Below are 18492 nucleotides of genomic sequence, written 5' to 3'. Positions count from 1 at the left end.
GATATTCACACAATAAATGCAAGGCTCTCTTCATTTATGTTTGTAATAGTGAAAAATAAACATGTTCTATATTTTATTGGGACCAACTAACATTTTCAAACATATATAGACTTAAAAGAAAAGGATGCCAGATCCTGATGTTATTTAGAAATTCAAGGTGGACCCTACAATACAGCAGTGTGCTTAGTGCGAGACTAACAAAGTTACAGTTTAAAATCCAGCTCTTCATGCATTTCTCTTGAAAAAGCAAATGAGATGCAAAGTAAATGAAGCTATTTAAAGAAGATTCATACACAGGTGGAAAGCTGCAAGATGCTTAATGTGTTCCCAAAACACTTAAACTTGGCACTTGGCCCTGCCCCTGAAACTGCTGAAGCCCACGGGCGACGGTAACCACTCACCATCAGGTGGGCTGTACGTTTGTCAGCCTACAAGGGCAATAAAAAAAACTTTTAATCTTACATAATTGTAACTACTTTGGTAATTCTGTACTTCTTGTGTAAATAAAATGTAGATATATGTTACAATATCTCATGTAAATTGAAATTTGTTAGTTCACCATTACGTTATATATTAAAAAAATATTATGGAAGAAAGTTTTGTAAGTGATACAATTGTGTAAACAGATAAATTGCAGCCAGCACACACACACACAAAACACTCGTATCCACACATGCAGCACAAGCACAACAATAGCTGCACTTTGTTTCATTGAATTAATATTTGTATAACTTGATATATTTGCAGATAATTATCTGTTTTTTTTTATGTTGAAGAGTACCTTTTTTTTTTTTTTATTGCTTAGATGGGTGGACGAGCTCACAGCCCACCTGGTGTTAAGTGGTTACTGGAGCCCATAGACATCTACAACGTAAATGCGCCACCCACGAAATAATTTTCCTACCCTAATAATTTTAACCTAATAATTTTCTATCATTATGATAACAACCATAAAAAACAATGTACTTTTAAATTATTTTTTATATTTTATGAACTGCATATTTTAGTGCTAATGTTGATTATGCTTTCATTAAAACTGTTTATACAAAACTTTATGTTTTAGTGAAAGCAATGACAAGAAAGTACCTACTTAATTCTTACCATGACATTTCCTAAGGTTAAAGTCCTGCAAAGTCATTGATACAAGCAATTATATAGTAGGCAACATATGTTATGAACCCATAATTATTATTATTTTCAAATAATATCTTTACCAGCTAATGACACATGGAAGTATAGAATGGTTTAAAGTTTAAACTTGTTACGTTTCATCACGAACTAAAACCGCTAACTCTAAAGCGATGCGTCACTCTGGTCACTCGCTACTTCTGTGCAAACAGACCAAAAAAGCACTTTAACAAATAAGTAAAAGCATTCACCTCTAGCGTTTATATCGACGTGTTTGAAAAGCAGTGAAGAAATAAAATCTATTCTTACATACGAAATAATTTTACCTTAAGTTCGGAATGTGTGTCAGATAGCCACCGCTTGTCAAAACGACCACGTTCAATAAACAACCTATACGAGAAGCTTTAACTTAAAACAATCAGGAATACGCTCGGATACATCAGTAGAAAGTGCGTCGTGGCAGTATTCGTTGTTAATTACAAGAAAACAGGACTGCAATGTACGTACGCGGTATAGCAACGAAACCACGTGTGAAGGTACCGGTAGCGCGCGATTTCACAATAAAAGTTGCACTTTAAACTTACCGATCGGTTTTGAAAATTCTTGAGCACTTAAGACACTAATGTAACGATCGTTCGACGATCAATTATCCTATGAATTTACAAATAAGTTGTAATTTATGACGCTTCTATAGCAAGGAAGCCAGCCACCATCACTACAAAATCGTAAAAGACATATTGAGCATAGACAACATTATTCAAAAAGTTTTGATAACTTGAAAGCATAGATAATTACGTTAGAACGGTTTTCTTTCGCATGGTCTGTGGAGAACAAGAATAAAAACAGTCCAAGTAGGTAAGTAGTGCCAACTCAAATCCACTTAGCAAGGTGGCGCCACTGTACTACAGATATCTGAATTTTTCAAAACTTTATTTATCAAATTCATTACCATGATCTTCTTAAAATAAGGTACATTTGTAAAACCAAATACGTCAGAAAATGTTTAAAATTGTAAATTGCAATACTGCGAATCAACAATATTGTGATTATCGTGTCTGTTATTTGTATATACAGTTTTAACTATAGAACAACATTAAAAGGGGTTTTTTTTAACGTAACGCGAAGAGCGAAGTTTTATGACTTATTTTTTGATAATATAGTGTTTTTTTTAGTTCAGATTAAAATGCGTAGTAGTGGTAGATTAGTAGCTGTTCAGCTTTTGCGAAAGCGCAAAATTGTGAGAAAAAGTTACTGGACGTGGCTTTTCGAGTTCTTGCAAAAAGTGCACTACTACGCTCTCAGTAAATAGCCACAGTTTTAGAGAGAGAGAGAATGTACTTTATTGCACATCAAAAATCAATTAACATTAAAAAACAGTCAACAAACAGATATATTTGTACAATAGGCGGTCTTATCGCTAAAAGCGATCTATTTCAGACAACCAATTTATTTTTATTTACAGCAATTCTGAAAAGATAAAAATACAGCAGGTATGTTGCGGTGTACAAAAATTAATACATTAAGAAAATACATACAATAAATTGATACATACCGTTTACATATATAAATCACTATATGATTTATATACCAATATACTTACATAAATACGTTGTGTGGGTGGTGTATTTAAGTTGTGCGAGTAGAGCATTTACGTTGTAGATGTCTATGGGCTACAGTAATCATTTAACACTAGGTAGGCTGTGAGCTCATCCACCCATCTAAGCAATAAAAAAATACGTATAATAATGATGAACATGTATATGGCATATAATGTATATGCGTCAGATTTTGAAATCTTTTGTCCTGAGACGATCACTAATAAGCTTATTACACTTGGCTGAATTCAGACGACTGAATTCAGTCGCTACTGAAATCAATTAAGTGTAATAGCATTAAGTAAGTTAGTCTACTGAATTCAGTAGCAAGGATGGTTTCTGACTGACTGAATCATTTAGAAGCCTAATTAGAAACGCATTTAGGAAGGTGTAATCGCATTTAGTTACTGAATGGTTCCATTCATCGTCCCATAGTTTTCCGTACGTAAGGACGTTGTAGTTTGTTTTTTGCTTCCGAATAAAAAGTATTAATTTCGGTCGCCTTTATTTAATGTGCCAGACATTTATTAATAGCCCCACATGTTTCAGGGATAGTTTTTGTTATCAGGGGTTGGGATATTGAAGAACTAAATTTTAAATCTTGATACGAATTTCCTGCTGCAAGAAATCTTAATGTTACAACCAATCTTTCTTTTGGGCTTATACTATCGTAGAATTAGATATGTAATAGATATATAATAGACTATCGTAGGATAGTATTCTGCTTTTGAATAAACGGTGTCACAAGGCTTAATATTAGATCAAACGAGATCGAATCCATTTATAGATATTTTTTTAAGTCTGCTGGTTCTAAGTCACTCATAATGTTCATATTTGCTAACATTCCGCACAGCAAGAAATTGAAACAAAAAACAAAATAAAACAAAAAAAATGTTGTTGTCTAGACAATACTGGGGCCATCCTTTTACGCACACGACACGTCTTACTTCGTCGCGTTTAAACTGACAATTGATTCAGTAACTGAATTTAGAACAGTAATCAGAAGCTTCTAAATTTGCTTCTGAATTCAGTCGACTAAATTCAGCCAAATGTAATAAGCCTTTAACAAAGAACTGTAGAAGGTCACCAAGCAGACACCAATGGAGAAGGAGATCCTTACTCGGAAGTGGCATTGGATTGGTCACTTATTGAGAAAGCCCGATACCCACCTACCCAAGAGAGCACTGACCTGGAAAGTGTCTGGCAAAAGGAAGAAAGGCCGTCCCAGAACAACTTGGCGTCGCTCGGTGGAGCAGGAGCTAGGGATTAAATGCGTATTTGAGGTGGTTATTAGTTAACAGTTGTTTGGTGTCTATGTAAGTGTCCAAATGTGAGAAAATGAAATAAAGCCACTCAACGTAGCTTCTCGGGATCTTTCAAAAAGTCAACTGAGAAAGTTTCTGTAAATAACCGCCATTTTACTGAGAGTATATTTTATCCCATATCATCTCATTTTATTTCGCTTTCATTTCATGCTATGTTTCATATTAATCAACTTCATTTCATTTCATAATATCATTTTATATAAAAAAAAGTTTTCATTCAAATTAAAATAATACTTGACCTAAAGGGCTTCGTTACCAGGTCATAAAATTTCTTACAAAAAAAACATCAACATTCTAGGACCTAGGACCATAGACCTACCTAGGACCTAGAACTGACTTTTTAATAAGTGTATAATCTATGGACTTGATTTTATGCATGGAGTTAATAGTTAGAATAGTAACTCTATGATTTTATGTAAATAGTAGGTAACAAAACGTCTCACAACTCTTTTAAATTAATTAAATAAATATAAAACATGTCCGCCGAGAAAAGAACAGCCGATGACGAAAAAGCTGCTGGAGAATGTGACGGTGATGATCCAGAAAACTGGATTGGACCAATGCCTTCAGAGGCGGTAAAACCCAAACAAAAAAAACGAAAAGGTGTTCTTTTTTTACTAAAAAAACTTTAAAATTAAGTGCTAAGTATCTTTAATTGACGAAAATAATTCTATAGAACCTAAAAGAAAAAACAATTTTGATAACATTATGGTTTACAATACTTTAATTTTAATCTTACTTTTAAAGCGTTAGTTGTGGTTCACGGTTCACCTGCTATTAAGCGGTTACTCATGTTCCAAATGTAATGAGTGAAACTATAGACCGAACTAGTGTAGAAATTTTGAAGTTTTTGTTTTTAAACTTTCTTTTCTTTGTTGGCAAAGACTCGTTGTATCTCCAGTCTTTTTAATATACATCTAGTATTTAAATATTCACTAACATGACCTTATATTTTCAGTATTAGAATTTGAAACACTATACCTGGAGAATTTGCCTTCATCAGAAACATATGAAAGAAGTTTCATGCACAGGGATATTGTTACACACGTACTTGTCACAAAAACTGATTTTGTGGTAACAGCAAGTCAGGATGGTCATTTGAAATTTTGGAAGAAACAAGTAAGTATATTTCCTTTATGTTAGTTGGGCAAAATGGTTGTTCTGATGCTAGGATAATTCCAGCACTGGATAAAGTATACCAATGTTTTATAACAATTCTCTTTCCCTACTTCTTCCTTAGTGCTGTACCTTAATCTTCGAAGTTATTTGTTATAAATATAGACTTTTATTTATAACATTTAGCATCAGGTCTGGGATATGTGTACTTGCATTGATTGAATTACACTGGGAACTTAATTATGTTGTGCACACCATGTATGTTATTTATAGGTACACATTACATCCTGTACATACCGTACAACAATTGTAGTTTTTGATATATTTTATTATGTACTGTATACTTTTGATATTAAACAATAAATCTAATGGTTTCATTAATATCTTTTACTTGGAATATTTCCAGGAAGAAGGTATAGAATTCGTAAAGCACTTCAGATGTCACTTAGCACCAATCTCCCATGTCGCAGCAAACAGCACCGGTACTTTACTCTGCACTGCATCACCAGAGAAGACAATAAAGGTGTTTGATGTTGTTAACTTTGGTTAGTATTGAGAAGTCCAGTGGCCATGGATTGTCGAAAAATTCAGTTCGGTTAATATTCTGTAAATTCTGAACTATTACTGCCACAGTATTCATGTCCCTGTTTTCAAGGATTAGTCATTTGTATTTTCATTAGTTAAAACTATTGTAGTGCTCATCACACTAGAATCCAGATTAAATGTAAAGAGAAATTTAAAGTTTACATTTAAAATAATTTCTAAATAATAAGGGCTAAAGTGTGAAATTGCCGTTTTATTGTAATAAGTACTTCGAATTGACATAGAAACTTCATAGTTTGAGATTTTTCAGTGAAACATTTTTGAAACCTGTGAGGTTCTTCTTTTAAAAAATGTGCAACATTCGATTATAGACTTTCAGTTGTTTTTTTTATTCAGCTTAGACAAGAAAGATAGATACTTCGAAAATTCGAGATTTTTGAATACGTGCTCTGACGTGGAACTAACGCTGCAGAAAGCTCTCAATATCAATGTTGCGTTTGGAGAGGGGACTGCTAATGAACGCACCGTGCGATTTTGGCTTAAACGCTTTCGTCATTGAAATTTTAGTTTGAAGAACGAACCACGTGGAAGACCGCCCACACCTGTGAATAACAATGAATTGAAAGATATGGTGGAAGCCAATCCGAGCCAAACTACTCAGGAATTAGCGGCATGGCTTAACATTACCTTATCAACAATATTAACTCATTTGTGTCAAATCAATAAAATAAATAAAAATTGAAAAATGGGTGCCTCATGATTTGACTGATCTGCAGAAAGAAACGCATGTTGAAACTTGTGTTGCCTTGTCGAATCGATACAGAAATCAAGGAATATTATATAATACAATGGATTCTTTACGATAACCGTAAGCGAAAAATGTAATAAATGACCCCAGTGCAACCGCCACAACAGTGTCCTAAAGCAAAGCTACCAATAAAAAGGTAACGGTAACTGTTTGGTGGTCTCAGTGTGGTATTATTAATTATAGCTTTCTCCGATCTGGTCATGCAATAACGGCAGATGTTTACTGTGCCGCACTCCGAACAATGAAAGCAAAACTTGCAGTCAAACAGCCCTCATGTATCGATCTTCAGCATTATTGCTCCATGATAACGCAAGACCTCATACAGCACGGAAAAACGTTTTAACTGTGCAGGAAATGCAATTACAAACCATTCGTCACCCTCAGTATTCGCCAGACCTTGCCCCAACGGACTAGCATTTTTTTCGTGATTTCGACAATTTTCTACTTGATAAAAAGTTTTCTTCCCAGGAGGCAGTACAAAATGCATTCACACAGTTTGTACAATCTAGATCACCAGAGTTCTATCGCAAAGGCATAAATGACCTTCCTATTAGATGGCAGCAATGTATTCATAATTAAATAAAAAAATAATTATGTTAAATAAATAAAAAAAACGAGTTTAAATTTTTCTGTACAAATCGGCAATTTCATACTTTAACCCCTAATACTATAGTTTTATTATTAATATATTTTTTTCACCTGGTTTTAAGTCGTTACCAGTGCCCATAGTCATAAATGTAAATATAAATGTCAATGTAAACGTCGCCACCCACCTTCAGGCATGAGTTGTATTTTCCTTGGGCCCGCGGTCTGCTCCCAACACCTTGCAGATCGTCAAGTCCACATACCCCGCGCGCCCCCTAGGCGCGGGGACTGCGTAGCATGTTCGGGCCCCGGCCTGAAAAAAAAAAGGGTGTGTGGTCTTAATTTTAACAGTATAACGGCTGCCCCGCCCTTCAAACCGAAACGCATTGCTGCTTCACAGCAGAAATAGGCAGCATATTTTATATATTTTTATTGTTTGTGTGTGTATTATGGTGTATGTTTTTTGACAAATCTCTAATGTTGTTCTTTAAATTTCAGATATGATTAACATGATATCAATAGATTTTGAGCCATATCGAGTGGAGTGGGTGCATTCCGCTGGTGACCCCATCTCAGCTTTAGCTGTGTGAGTGTTTATTATGATAGGCAATTATTATAACACCAGCAATGTGATATGAGGCATGAGGTTTTATTGGAAAACTAATTATTTCTTCAATAAAACAAATAAAATAAAACAGCACACATTGCAGCACATGGCGTGGCTTTTTAACAAGTCGCGTATATTTACAACACGTGGCACATGTTGCGTAGGTATGCAACATGTGGCGTTGCTTTTCAACATGTTGCGTAGGTTTGCCACACGAGGCGTAGACTTGCAACACATGATGTTGCTTTTCAACAAGTTGCAACGACTCTTTAGTCCGTATATATTGCATAAATACTACTGCCCTTCAAACATTAAGCCGTCATAGTCTCAATTGTATAACTGGTATAAGGACTGTTCCACCCTTCAAAGTGAAACACATCAAGTGCTTCAAGACAAATAGGCACAATGGCGGTAACAACTCATGCAGACTGCATATGCACCACCCTTGGTTAATTAGTATAGAATGCCATAGGCATTATGTTAGCACTGATCAATAAAGTGCAAATTCTGGTTAAACTTTGCAGTGAGCTATCATAATACTTAGAGAACCCAGTTGCTCATTTTTTCTATTGAATCCTTTAGACGCCTTTTGCGAAACTCAGAAGATAATATGATGGAGTGATGACGATCTTTTAAATTTCAAACATCTTCAAAATTCAATTATATCGTACACGGAAACCTTAGAATTTTAATAAAACACCATAGTGAGTCACGTAATTCCTTTTTATGATATAATTGTGTTGTTGAAGTGAAAACTTCTTTAGAATCGTTGTGATTTCAAACCGGATGCAACGGAAAAAACGACAGGTAAGAGACACAAATACAAAAGAATGAGACAGAAATATACATACTATTTAATACAGCGCCATCTGTGAGATTTTTTAATACTAACGTGTGTATGAAAGCTCTTGTAGTGAATTTTAATTTAGGATTATATGTGAAATAAAAATATCAATTCACAGAGGGCGCTACCTTACAATTATTTACTAATGACAAAATTTTACATATACTTAAGACGTTTAGGATAATTGTACATATTTGAATTTTGGAAGGTTTCACTTCTACCACGTGTGAATTGCACACATGTTTTTTGTTTCATCTCCCATCTCGCTTACTCACCAGCTCGGACAGAAACACAAATAAGATTCACGTGTACGACGGCACGCAAGCTTCGGGCACTCCGCTGCACACGTTCGAGACTCTGCACCAGACCGCGGTGGCGGTCATCAAGTATAACCCGGTCTTCGAAACTGCTGTCTCCGTCGATAAGGTACCTTAGGTTCTTTTTTATTTATTGCTTAGATGGGTGGTCGAGCTCACAGCCCACCTGGTGTTAAGTGGCTACCGGAGCCCATAGATATAAGTTCTAAGGTCTCAAGTATAGTTACAACGGCTGCCCCACCCTTCAAACCGAAACGCATTACTGCTTCACGGCAGAAATAGGCAGGGTGGTGGTACCTATCCGTGCGGACTCACAAAAAGACTTACCACCAGTAATTACGCAATTACCTACAATATTTACAAATAATTTACTGTATTTATGGCGTCTAAAATCGCTTCAGTCCTTGTGATTTGGCTCCGTCATCATGTGTTATGGTTTGCATGGGAGTCCATGGTAATTCAGACCTCAAACTTATCAACATTTTTAAAGTCATCATGACTAAATGTATAAGATAAGATTAGGATAAGTAATTGTATTGAACGATGCGATTACATGTAGAAATAAACGTACATAATATATTATATGCACGAATGAAGTTCAAATGGCCAGTTTTGTAAAAGCAACTTCATAAGTTTCAACCTATTATTACTATTTCATTACATATTATTTTATGTGAGTTTGTTTGAATAAAGTTCTTGAACACTAAACATACCATAACGGATCAAATGACCCAATTTGAACTTTTGCATTAAAAATTCACAATTCATCTTATTGCTTCTGCACATTTGACTTCATGACTTTTTCTTACAAATTAATCTACAGTTATTATACTTTTTTTGTTGTTATGTTTTGTTTATTTTGAGTAATACTTGTCATATACCATTATCTACCCGCTATGGTAGATACAGGTCCCAGTAAGTGTAGGTATGGTCAGTTTACACGTCATTTCGGATCCTCCCGATCCACTAATGGTGCTTTTAGGTACCACAAGCACCGGTCATCGTTCTTGTCGAACCCGTCGCTTGCGACGAAGGGCTCGACGAGTAAATTAACCCACAGACACAGCCCACTGAGTTTCTCGCCGGATCTTCTCAGTGGGTTGCGTTTTCGATCCGGTGGTAGATTCTGCGAAGCACGGCTCTTGCTAGGGTTCGTGTTAGCAACGTCATCAGGTTTGAGCCCCGTGAGCTCACCTACTAGTTAAGTTTACGCTGATATAGCCTCTCAAGGTTATAAGCTTAGGTAGGAAAAAAAAAATCAGTGTTAAACTTTAATAAGTCATGCACTGAAAGAAAGTGATGAAAACGAGCTGTTTCTGCGCAGGCCGGCATAGTCGAGTACTGGACGGGTCCGAAGCACGAATACAATTTCCCCAAGACGGTGAGGTTTCAGTCGAAGCTCGACACGGACCTGTACGACTTCGTGAAGAACAAGACTTGTCCGACGGCGCTGGACTTCTCGCCGGACGGCAGAAAGATGGCCTCGATAAGCCTCGACAGGAAGGTAAGTGTAATTCGTAAACTGGTAAACGACCGTAATTTGGGTGATAGATGTCAGATTCATAAAAATCGACACGAGGATATGGAGATGATAATTTTTGTAATTGTGTCACTTAAACGCTTGAAGAGTTCTTAATTTTAATGGAATTGGCGTTCTGTACGGGAGGAATATAAAGTAAATTTTTGAAGTGAAACTTCTTTAGAATTGTTGTGATTTCAAACTCGTTGAAACGAAATGAAACGAAACGAAAAAATAAGTGTGCCGTGATTGGCTTGCCGGCGAGCGGCGCCGACAAATCACGAAGCGCTCCACACGGTCCGCGTCCCCGACTAGTTCAGTGTGGTTTTGACGTCCGTGCACGCTGTCGTGGCTTTTTTTTTGTTTGTTATCAAGATGTCGCTGCACGTAAATTCAACAATTCCTGAATCGCGGTGACGAGATGTTACACAGTTGATAGACGTTCTCGTATTTCTCTTACTAAATTATACTTATCTGGGGTAGGGTTACCGTGATTCTGCAGGCGGTTCCCCCAGGGTGAGGCTGCTCCATTGCACTGCGGAGTAGTTGACCTTTGCGATTATTAAAGTTATACTTCTTTAGGCGCGTTATGAAAAATTGATAAGAGTGAAATTTTACGATGCGCGCGCACCGTGACACAAAATTAACAGAATGAAGTTGCCCACTAAATCGCTCATTACAATACGACTGACGTAACTTGGCGAGTCTGAATATAGCCGCAGGTGAACATTCGCGCATGTACACTCGTAAAAAAAGTGTTATTAGCATTAATTTTTTAACGTTAAATATTAATTATTAATTATTTAATATTATTTAAAAAAAAAGAAATAAATTTAATAAAAATAAAGTATAACTTCTTACGCGTATACATAAGTACATGCACCCTTTTTTTTGTTAAATATATTAAATTTATCAAACAATGCCAAGAATACTGCATTACATAAGCAACAAGATCATACAAATGGACCTAAATATTCTCACATTGAAAGAGGAAATAGTAGCTTACAGCAGAAAAAAAACCAAGCCAGGTTATCGACACACGTCAATAAATTAGCGTCGGACCTGGGAGGCACAGGAGCAGTGCAGTTTACTAGATTAAGGGGGCACAGTATACCTACCTTACAGAATAGAAATTAAATCTTACAATAAAAGATGAAGATGTCACTGGACATCTCATTCTGTTCATATCACTATTAAGATTAAAAACAGCCAAAGGAATAGCTCATTGTTAACTAAAACAGATCGCTACGAGACATTAAAACAAAAGAGAAAAAAAAAAAAAAATGTGTGCAATTCACACGTGGTAGAAGCGTGGAAGAAACCTTCCAAAATTAAAATACAATTATCCTAAACGTCTTAAGTATATGTAAAATTTTGTCATTAGTAAATAATTGTAAGGTAGCGCCCTCTGTGGATTGATATTTTAATTTCACGTATAATCCTAAATTAAATTCACTACAAGAGCTTTCATACACACGTTAGTATTAAAAAATCTCACAGATGGCGCTGTATTAAATAGTATGTATATTTCTGTCTCATTCTTTGCTGGCTTCATCCTACACATTTTTGTATTTGTGTCTCTTACCTGTCGTTTTTTCCGTTGTATCCGGTTTGAAATCACAACGATTTTTGAAGTTTTCACTTCAAAAAATAATCAAAGTATGCACCGTTGTTATCTATGCTCTTTTGCCATCTCACAGGTAATTGATCCCTCGCTTGAAGAGTTCCACATAATATTTCTCAGGTGCGAGTGTTCCACTTCCTGACCGGCAAACTGCACAAGGTGATCGACGAGAGCCTGCAGCGGTTCCAGGAGTTGCAGCATCAGACGCAGCAGCTGCCCAACATGGAGTTCGGGAGGAGGTATCGCACTAACTATTTTGATTGCGGATCTTAAGTTATAATGTGATTTGTATTTTTTTATTATTACATCATGGCAGCTTCACTCGAAAATGTCGAATTGGAAAAATAAATAAAAAATAAGTCGCAGCCACGGCGCGATAAAGATAAAACGTATAGGGTATATATTTACATTTACTGGTGGTAGGACCTCTTGTGAGTCCGCACGGGTAGGTACCATCACCCTGCCTATTTCTGTCGTGAAGCAGTAATGCGTTTCGGTTTGCAGGGTGGGGCAGCCGTTGTAACTATACTGAGATTTTAGAACTTATATCTCAAGGTGGCTGGTGCTTTTACTTCGTAGATTTCTTTTTTTTTTTATTGCCCTTGTAGGCAGACGAGCATACGGCCCACCTGATGGTTAGTGGTTACCGTCGCCCATGGACTTAAGCAATGCCAGGGGCAGAGCCAAGCCGCTGCCTACTAGATGTGTATGGGCTCCGGTAACCAGTCGCGTGTTCCCAGGATGGCGACGGAGCGCGACCTGGAGAAGTCTGAGTGCGTGTCGCTGGGCAACGTGGCGTTCGACTGCAGCGGACACTTCGTGCTGTACGGCACGCTGCTGGGCGCCAAGCTCGTCAACCTGGCCACCAACCGCTGCGCCGCCACCTTCGCCAGGACGGAGAACCTCAGGCCGCTGCACCTCGCACTCTTCCAGGTGACAGCGCCGTAACCATAATCCCTCGTAATTGTAATTCAAAACCAAGACCATGCCACGTACCATCCGGCTATGGAATGAACTTCCCTCCACGGTGTTTCCCGAGCGCTATGAGCTGTCTTTCTTCAAACGAGCCTTGTGGAGAGTATTAAGCGGTGGGCAGCGGCTTGGCTCTGCCCCTGGCATTGCTTAAGTCCATGGGCGACGGTAACCTGCAACCTCCTACAAGAAGGTTATTGCCAAGGCGAAGTCGGAGCACGTTGCTAGAGTTGGCGAGCGACTAAATAGCTATCCCTCTGGGAGCCGTGCTTTTTGGTCGCTCGCCAAAGCTGCAGAAGGAAACTTTTGCAGGTCTAGTCTCCCACCACTACGCAAGTCCGATGACAGTTTGGCCCACAATGCGAAAGAGAAGGCTGACCTTCTGGTCAAACTCTTTGCCTCGAACTCGACCGTGGACGACGGGGGTGCTACACCACCGAACATCCCCCGGTGTGATAGCTCCCTGCCTGAGATCTGCTACACGCAGTGTGCAGTCAGGCGGGAGCTCCGACTCCTGGACGTCCATAAGTCGAGTGGGCCAGATGGCATCCCTGCAGTGGTTCTGAAAACGTGCGCCCCTGAGCTGACGCCTGCGCTAACGCGTTTGTATCGCCTCTCTTACTGCACTAACAGGGTTCCGTCTTCATGGAAGACCGCCCACGTCCACCCTATCCCCAAGAAGGGTGACCGGTCGGACCCATCGAGTTATAGGCCTATCGCGATAACTTCCTTGCTTTCCAAGGTGATGGAGCGAATAATAAATATACAACTCCTGAAATATCTGGAGGATCGCCAGCTGATCAGTGACCGACAGTACGGTTTCCGTCACGGTCGCTCAGCTGGCGATCTTCTTGTATACCTTACTCACAGGTGGGCTGAAGCCTTGGAGAGCAAGGGCGAGGCTCTTGCTGTGAGCCTTGATATCGCGAAGGCCTTCGACAGGGTCTGGCATAGGGCACTTCTATCGAAGTTACCATCTTACGGAATCCCCGAGGGTCTCTGCAAGTGGATCGCTAGCTTTTTGGATGGGCGGAGCATCACTGTCGTTGTAGACGGTGACTGCTCTGATACCATGTCCATTAACGCTGGCGTTCCACAAGGTTCGGTGCTCTCCCCCATGCTTTTCATCCTGTATATCAATGACATGCTGTCTATTGATGGCATGCATTGCTATGCGGATGACAGCACGGGGGATGCGCGATATATCGGCCATCAGAGTCTCTCTCGGAGTGTGGTGCAAGAGAGACGATCAAAACTTGTGTCTGAAGTGGAGAACTCTCTGGGGCGAGTCTCCGAATGGGGTGAATTGAACTTGGTTCAATTCAACCCGACAAAGACACAAGTTTGCGCGTTCACTGCGAAGAAGGACCCCTTTGTCATGGCGCCGCAATTCCAAGGAGTATCCCTGCAACCTTCCGGGAGTATCGGGATACTTGGGGTCGACATTTCGAGCGATGTTCAATTTCGGAGTCATTTGGAAGGCAAAGCCAAGTTGGCGTCCAAAATGCTGGGAGTCCTCAACAGAGCGAAGCGGTACTTCACGCCTGGACAAAGACTTTTGCTCTATAAAGCACAAGTCCGGCCTCGTGTGGAGTACTGCTCCCATCTCTGGGCCGGGGCTCCCAAATACCAGCTTCTTCCATTTGACTCCATACAGAAGAGAGCCGTTCGGATTGTCGATAATCCCATTCTCACGGATCGCTTGGAGCCTCTGGGTCTGCGGAGGGACTTCGGGTCCCTCTGTATTCTGTACCGTATGTTCCATGGGGAGTGCTCTGAGGAATTGTTCGAGATGATACCAACGTCTCGTTTTTACCATCGCACCGCCCGCCACCGGAGTAGAGTTCATCCATACTACCTGGAGCCACTGCGGTCATCCACAGTGCGTTTCCAGAGGTCTTTTTTGCCACGTACCATCCGGCTATGGAATGAGCTCCCCTCCACGGTGTTTCCCGAACGCTATGACATGTCCTTCTTCAAACGAGGCTTGTGGAGAGTATTAAGCAGTAGGCAGCGGCTTGGCTCTGCTCCTGGCATTGCTGAAGTCCATGGGCGACGGTAACCACTTACCATCAGGTGGGCCGTACGCTCGTCTGCCTAAAAAGGCAATAAAAAAAATAAAAAAAAACCATTCACCATCAGATGGGCAGTATGTTCGTCTGTCTACAAGGGCAATAAAAAAAAACAAAAATAATAATAATAATAACTTTATTTATTTCTCTCTTAAAGGTATAGTACAAATACAAATAGAAATTAACCTTATAATTTATTTTTGTAAGCCTTTGAAAGAGCTGAATTCTGTACTAGGTTCAAAGACCTGTATTACTGATCTCCAGGCTCCCTCCTTCTTAAGATAGATTAAGTTAGGTTAATTCTTGAACAGATGCTGCGGACTAGTGTTGAGAGATCATTAGGTGTTATCATTTAAATAGGTCAAGATTGGGGTAAGATTGATGATTTTGTATAAGTCAGACGAAAATGTCCTGGTCAATATGTTGCAGTGTGATATCGGAGCACTCAGGCGGTTAGACAATACAATTAAGTAAAGCGAACGTTTTTTTTTCCTACCTAAGCTGATAGCCTTGAGAGGCTATATCAGCGTAACCTTAACTAGTAGGTGAGCTCATGGGACTCAAACCTGATGACGTTGCTAACACGAACCCTAGCAAGAACCGTGCTTCGCAGAATCTACCACCGGATCGGAAATGCGACCCACCGAGAAGAGCCGGCGAGAAACTCAGCGGGCTGTGTCTGAGGGTTAATTTACTCGTCAAACCGATGACCGTCGAACGATGACCGGTGAACGTTTCTCCGCAGGGCCGCCTCAACCAGCCCAAGGTGGCGTCGACCCTCGAAATGGAGGGCTCCGAGAACCCCGCGCTGCTGACCGTGAAGACGGACCCCACGCTGTTCTGCACGGCCTACAAGAAGAACAGGTTCTATCTGTTCTCCAAGCGCAGCCCCGACGACGTCAAGGGCCCGGACAACGACAGAGACATCTTCAACGAGAAGCCGTCCAAGGAGGATATCATCTCCGCCACCGAGGGCCAAGGTGAGAACTGAACGTCTTACAGCAGTTGATACTTCTGTGGACTCGAGCAAAATCGGTTCCTACCACGTCCGAAAGTATTTACTTATATACATGAATACCATAATTATTTTTAATTTGTACATAAAGGACTGAGAACTTAATGAAAATACATAAAAGATAGACCTAGATTTTGAGGTCGGTTATAGCAAAAAAAAAATATATATTAGTTAGTGACGGACAATCTATACTAATATATAACACTACAGTGGTTTTTACGGATGTTCCGTTATAACTACTGAACCATGCATCCGATTGGACTTGAAACTTGGTATCCATGTAGAAAATACAACGGCTGCCCCACCCTTCAAACCGAAACACATTACTGCTTCACGGCAGAAATAGGCAGGGCGGTGGTACCTACCCGCGCGGACTCACAAGAGGTCCTACCACCATTAATCCGGTTCAGCTGATATAAGCGCCTTATAAATCGTGTCTATTGCAGGAGTCCAGCGGATCTACGAGCAGGCGGTCATACACACGACGCTGGGCGACATCCACGTGCGGATCTTCGGGAAGGACGTCCCGAAGACGGCCGAGAACTTCTGCGTCCACGCCAGGAACGGCTACTACAACGGACACATCTTCCACCGGGTCATCAAGGGCTTCATGGTGCAGACCGGGGACCCCACAGGTGAGGGCACCCGCCCTCAAAACCACGTCCAGATGCAGTGAAACTATCACTGTCGGCACCCACGTTGAGACGTTTTTTTTTTGTTTTTTTTATTGCTTAGATGGATGGACGAGCTCACAGCCCACATGGTGTTAAGTGGTCACTAGAGCCCATAGACATCAACAACGTAAATGCGCCATCCACCTTGAGATATAAGTTCTAAGGTCTCAAGTATAGTTACAACGGCAGAAACAGGCAAGGCGGTGGTACCCACCCGCGCGGACTCACAAGAGGTCCTACCAGCAGTAACAGTGCTAGTATGAGTATAGACGAGGGGTTGGTCCGCAGGCACCGGCACGGGCGGGGAGAGCATCTGGGGCGGCGAGTTCGCGGACGAGTTCCGCGCGCACCTCAAGCACGACCGGCCCTACACGCTCAGCATGGCCAACGCCGGGCCCGACACCAACGGCAGCCAGTTCTTCATCACGCTGGCGCCCACGGTGCGTGCCCCGGTACCTTATTACCGCCCCTGTTCAGACTATTAGTGTTACTTTTTCCTTTTTATTTACGAACTAGCGACCCGCCCTCGCTTCGCTTCGGAAACCTTAAATTTTATTATTGGTAGTTGAGTCCCGCGATGTCATCCGCGGTTATTGTCGTCCGGTATTGTCGCGGATGACGCCGCGGGGTGAAGCTAGTCTAAAAAAGTACCCTAAATTACCCCTTATATCATCAGCTACCTATCAGTGAGTCCCGTTAAAATCGGTCCAGCCGTTCCAGAGATTAGCCGGAACAAACAGACAGACAGACAAAAATTGTAAAAAATTTTATTTTAGTGTATGTACCGTATATGAGTCGACTATTATCAAAGCCGGCAATGTGACTTTTGGACAATTATTGGTAAATCAGAAAAACGAATTATTGACTTTGTATTCCATTGGCAGTCACAAAACTCTTCTGAACGACATCTTAGATAAATAACAGGTTAACTATTAACCTTTATTTAATGCAGGTTTTGAACCGTATTCTTTGAAGGAGACGATTATATTCAAATCAATCTGTATTGACATGTCAATAACATTTTTTTGTCCAAATGCACAGATTGCCACCTTTGATAATAGACGAGTCATATATGCATGTAGTAAAAAGCGGTTATTTCAATATTACAAACAGACACTCCAATTTTATTTATATGTATAGATTAAAATAAGACTTGATCTAAAGGTCTTAGTTACCAGGTTATAAAATCTATACATAAGCGAGGGCGGGTCGTTAGTAAGCTCTAAGGTCTCAAATATAGTCCAGTAAAGATTGTTTAAGTAGTTACAACATAGAGTTTATTTTTATTTTTACTTTTTGTTGCTTTGATGGGTGGACGAGCTCACAGCCCACCTGATCTTAAATGGTTACTGGAGCCCATAGATATCTACAACATACATGCACACCTTAAGATATAAGTTAAAATTTCTCAGTGTAGTTACAACTGTTGCCCCGTCCTTCAAACCGAAACGCATTACTGCTTCACGGCAGAAATAGGCAGGGCGGTAGTACCTACCCGTGCGGACTCACAAGAGGTCCCACCACCAGTAATAACAGTTCGAATTGAAGTAGAGATGCGCGTCGGTTCGCAGCCGTGGCTGGACAACAAGCACACGGTGTTCGGTCGCGTGACGCGCGGCATGGAGGTCGTGCAGAACATCGGCGCCGCCAAGACCAACCCCAAGACCGACAAGCCCTACGACGACATCAGGATCCTGTCGCTCTCCGTCAAGTGATGAGGAGAATAAACTGTTTAAAAACAAAACAAA

The 18492-nt window shown here is 40.3% G+C and overlaps 2 protein-coding genes across 5 annotated transcripts in view; one reads left to right on the top strand and one right to left on the bottom strand.

Annotated features, from left to right (window-relative positions):
* LOC692655 (zinc finger protein) overlaps positions 1-1870 on the bottom strand; it is an 11511-nt gene extending 9641 nt beyond the window's left edge. Inside the window, exons 1-2 of one of the 2 annotated variants that reach the window (XM_038017464.2) lie at positions 1713-1870; positions 1455-1518 (exon numbers count right to left, since the gene is read on the bottom strand). The gene's annotated coding sequence lies outside the window, so the exon portion shown is untranslated. The remainder of the gene's footprint in view (positions 1-1454; positions 1519-1712) is intronic. The other variant, XM_012688718.3, reaches the window with a different exon arrangement.
* LOC101744742 (peptidylprolyl isomerase domain and WD repeat-containing protein 1) lies at positions 1532-18492 on the top strand. Of its 3 annotated transcripts, none has more exons than XM_021346712.3 (12): positions 1532-1664; positions 5007-5167; positions 5571-5709; positions 7599-7686; positions 8830-8977; positions 10193-10372; positions 12132-12250; positions 12752-12944; positions 15801-16035; positions 16517-16705; positions 17033-17184; positions 18316-18492. In XM_021346712.3, exons 2-12 carry the CDS (start codon positions 5072-5074, stop codon positions 18457-18459), a joined length of 1683 nt encoding a protein of 560 aa, XP_021202387.1. In that variant the 5' UTR covers positions 1532-1664; positions 5007-5071; the 3' UTR covers positions 18460-18492. The 3 variants fall into 3 exon arrangements, with proteins under 3 accessions (XP_021202387.1, XP_004924238.1, XP_012544201.1); XM_004924181.4 differs by lacking the exon at positions 1532-1664 and adding an exon at positions 4320-4651; XM_012688747.4 differs by lacking the exon at positions 1532-1664 and having other exon boundaries at positions 5027-5167; positions 5571-5687.

Source organism: Bombyx mori, chromosome 19 (assembly GCF_030269925.1).
Source record: "Bombyx mori chromosome 19, ASM3026992v2".
NCBI classification, from domain to species: domain Eukaryota; kingdom Metazoa; phylum Arthropoda; class Insecta; order Lepidoptera; family Bombycidae; genus Bombyx; species Bombyx mori.
This window is presented reverse-complemented; position numbering and strand designations above follow the sequence as displayed.

Coding starts and splice junctions, on each gene's coding strand:
- LOC101744742 (XM_004924181.4), top strand. CDS start 4,525: ATGTCCGCCGAGAAAAGAACAGCCGATGACGAAAAAGCTGCTGGAGAA. Junction 5,168..5,570: donor TGAAATTTTGGAAGAAACAA/GTAAGTATATTT, acceptor GAATATTTCCAG/GAAGAAGGTATAGAATTCGT. Junction 12,945..15,800: donor TGCACCTCGCACTCTTCCAG/GTGACAGCGCCG, acceptor GTTTCTCCGCAG/GGCCGCCTCAACCAGCCCAA.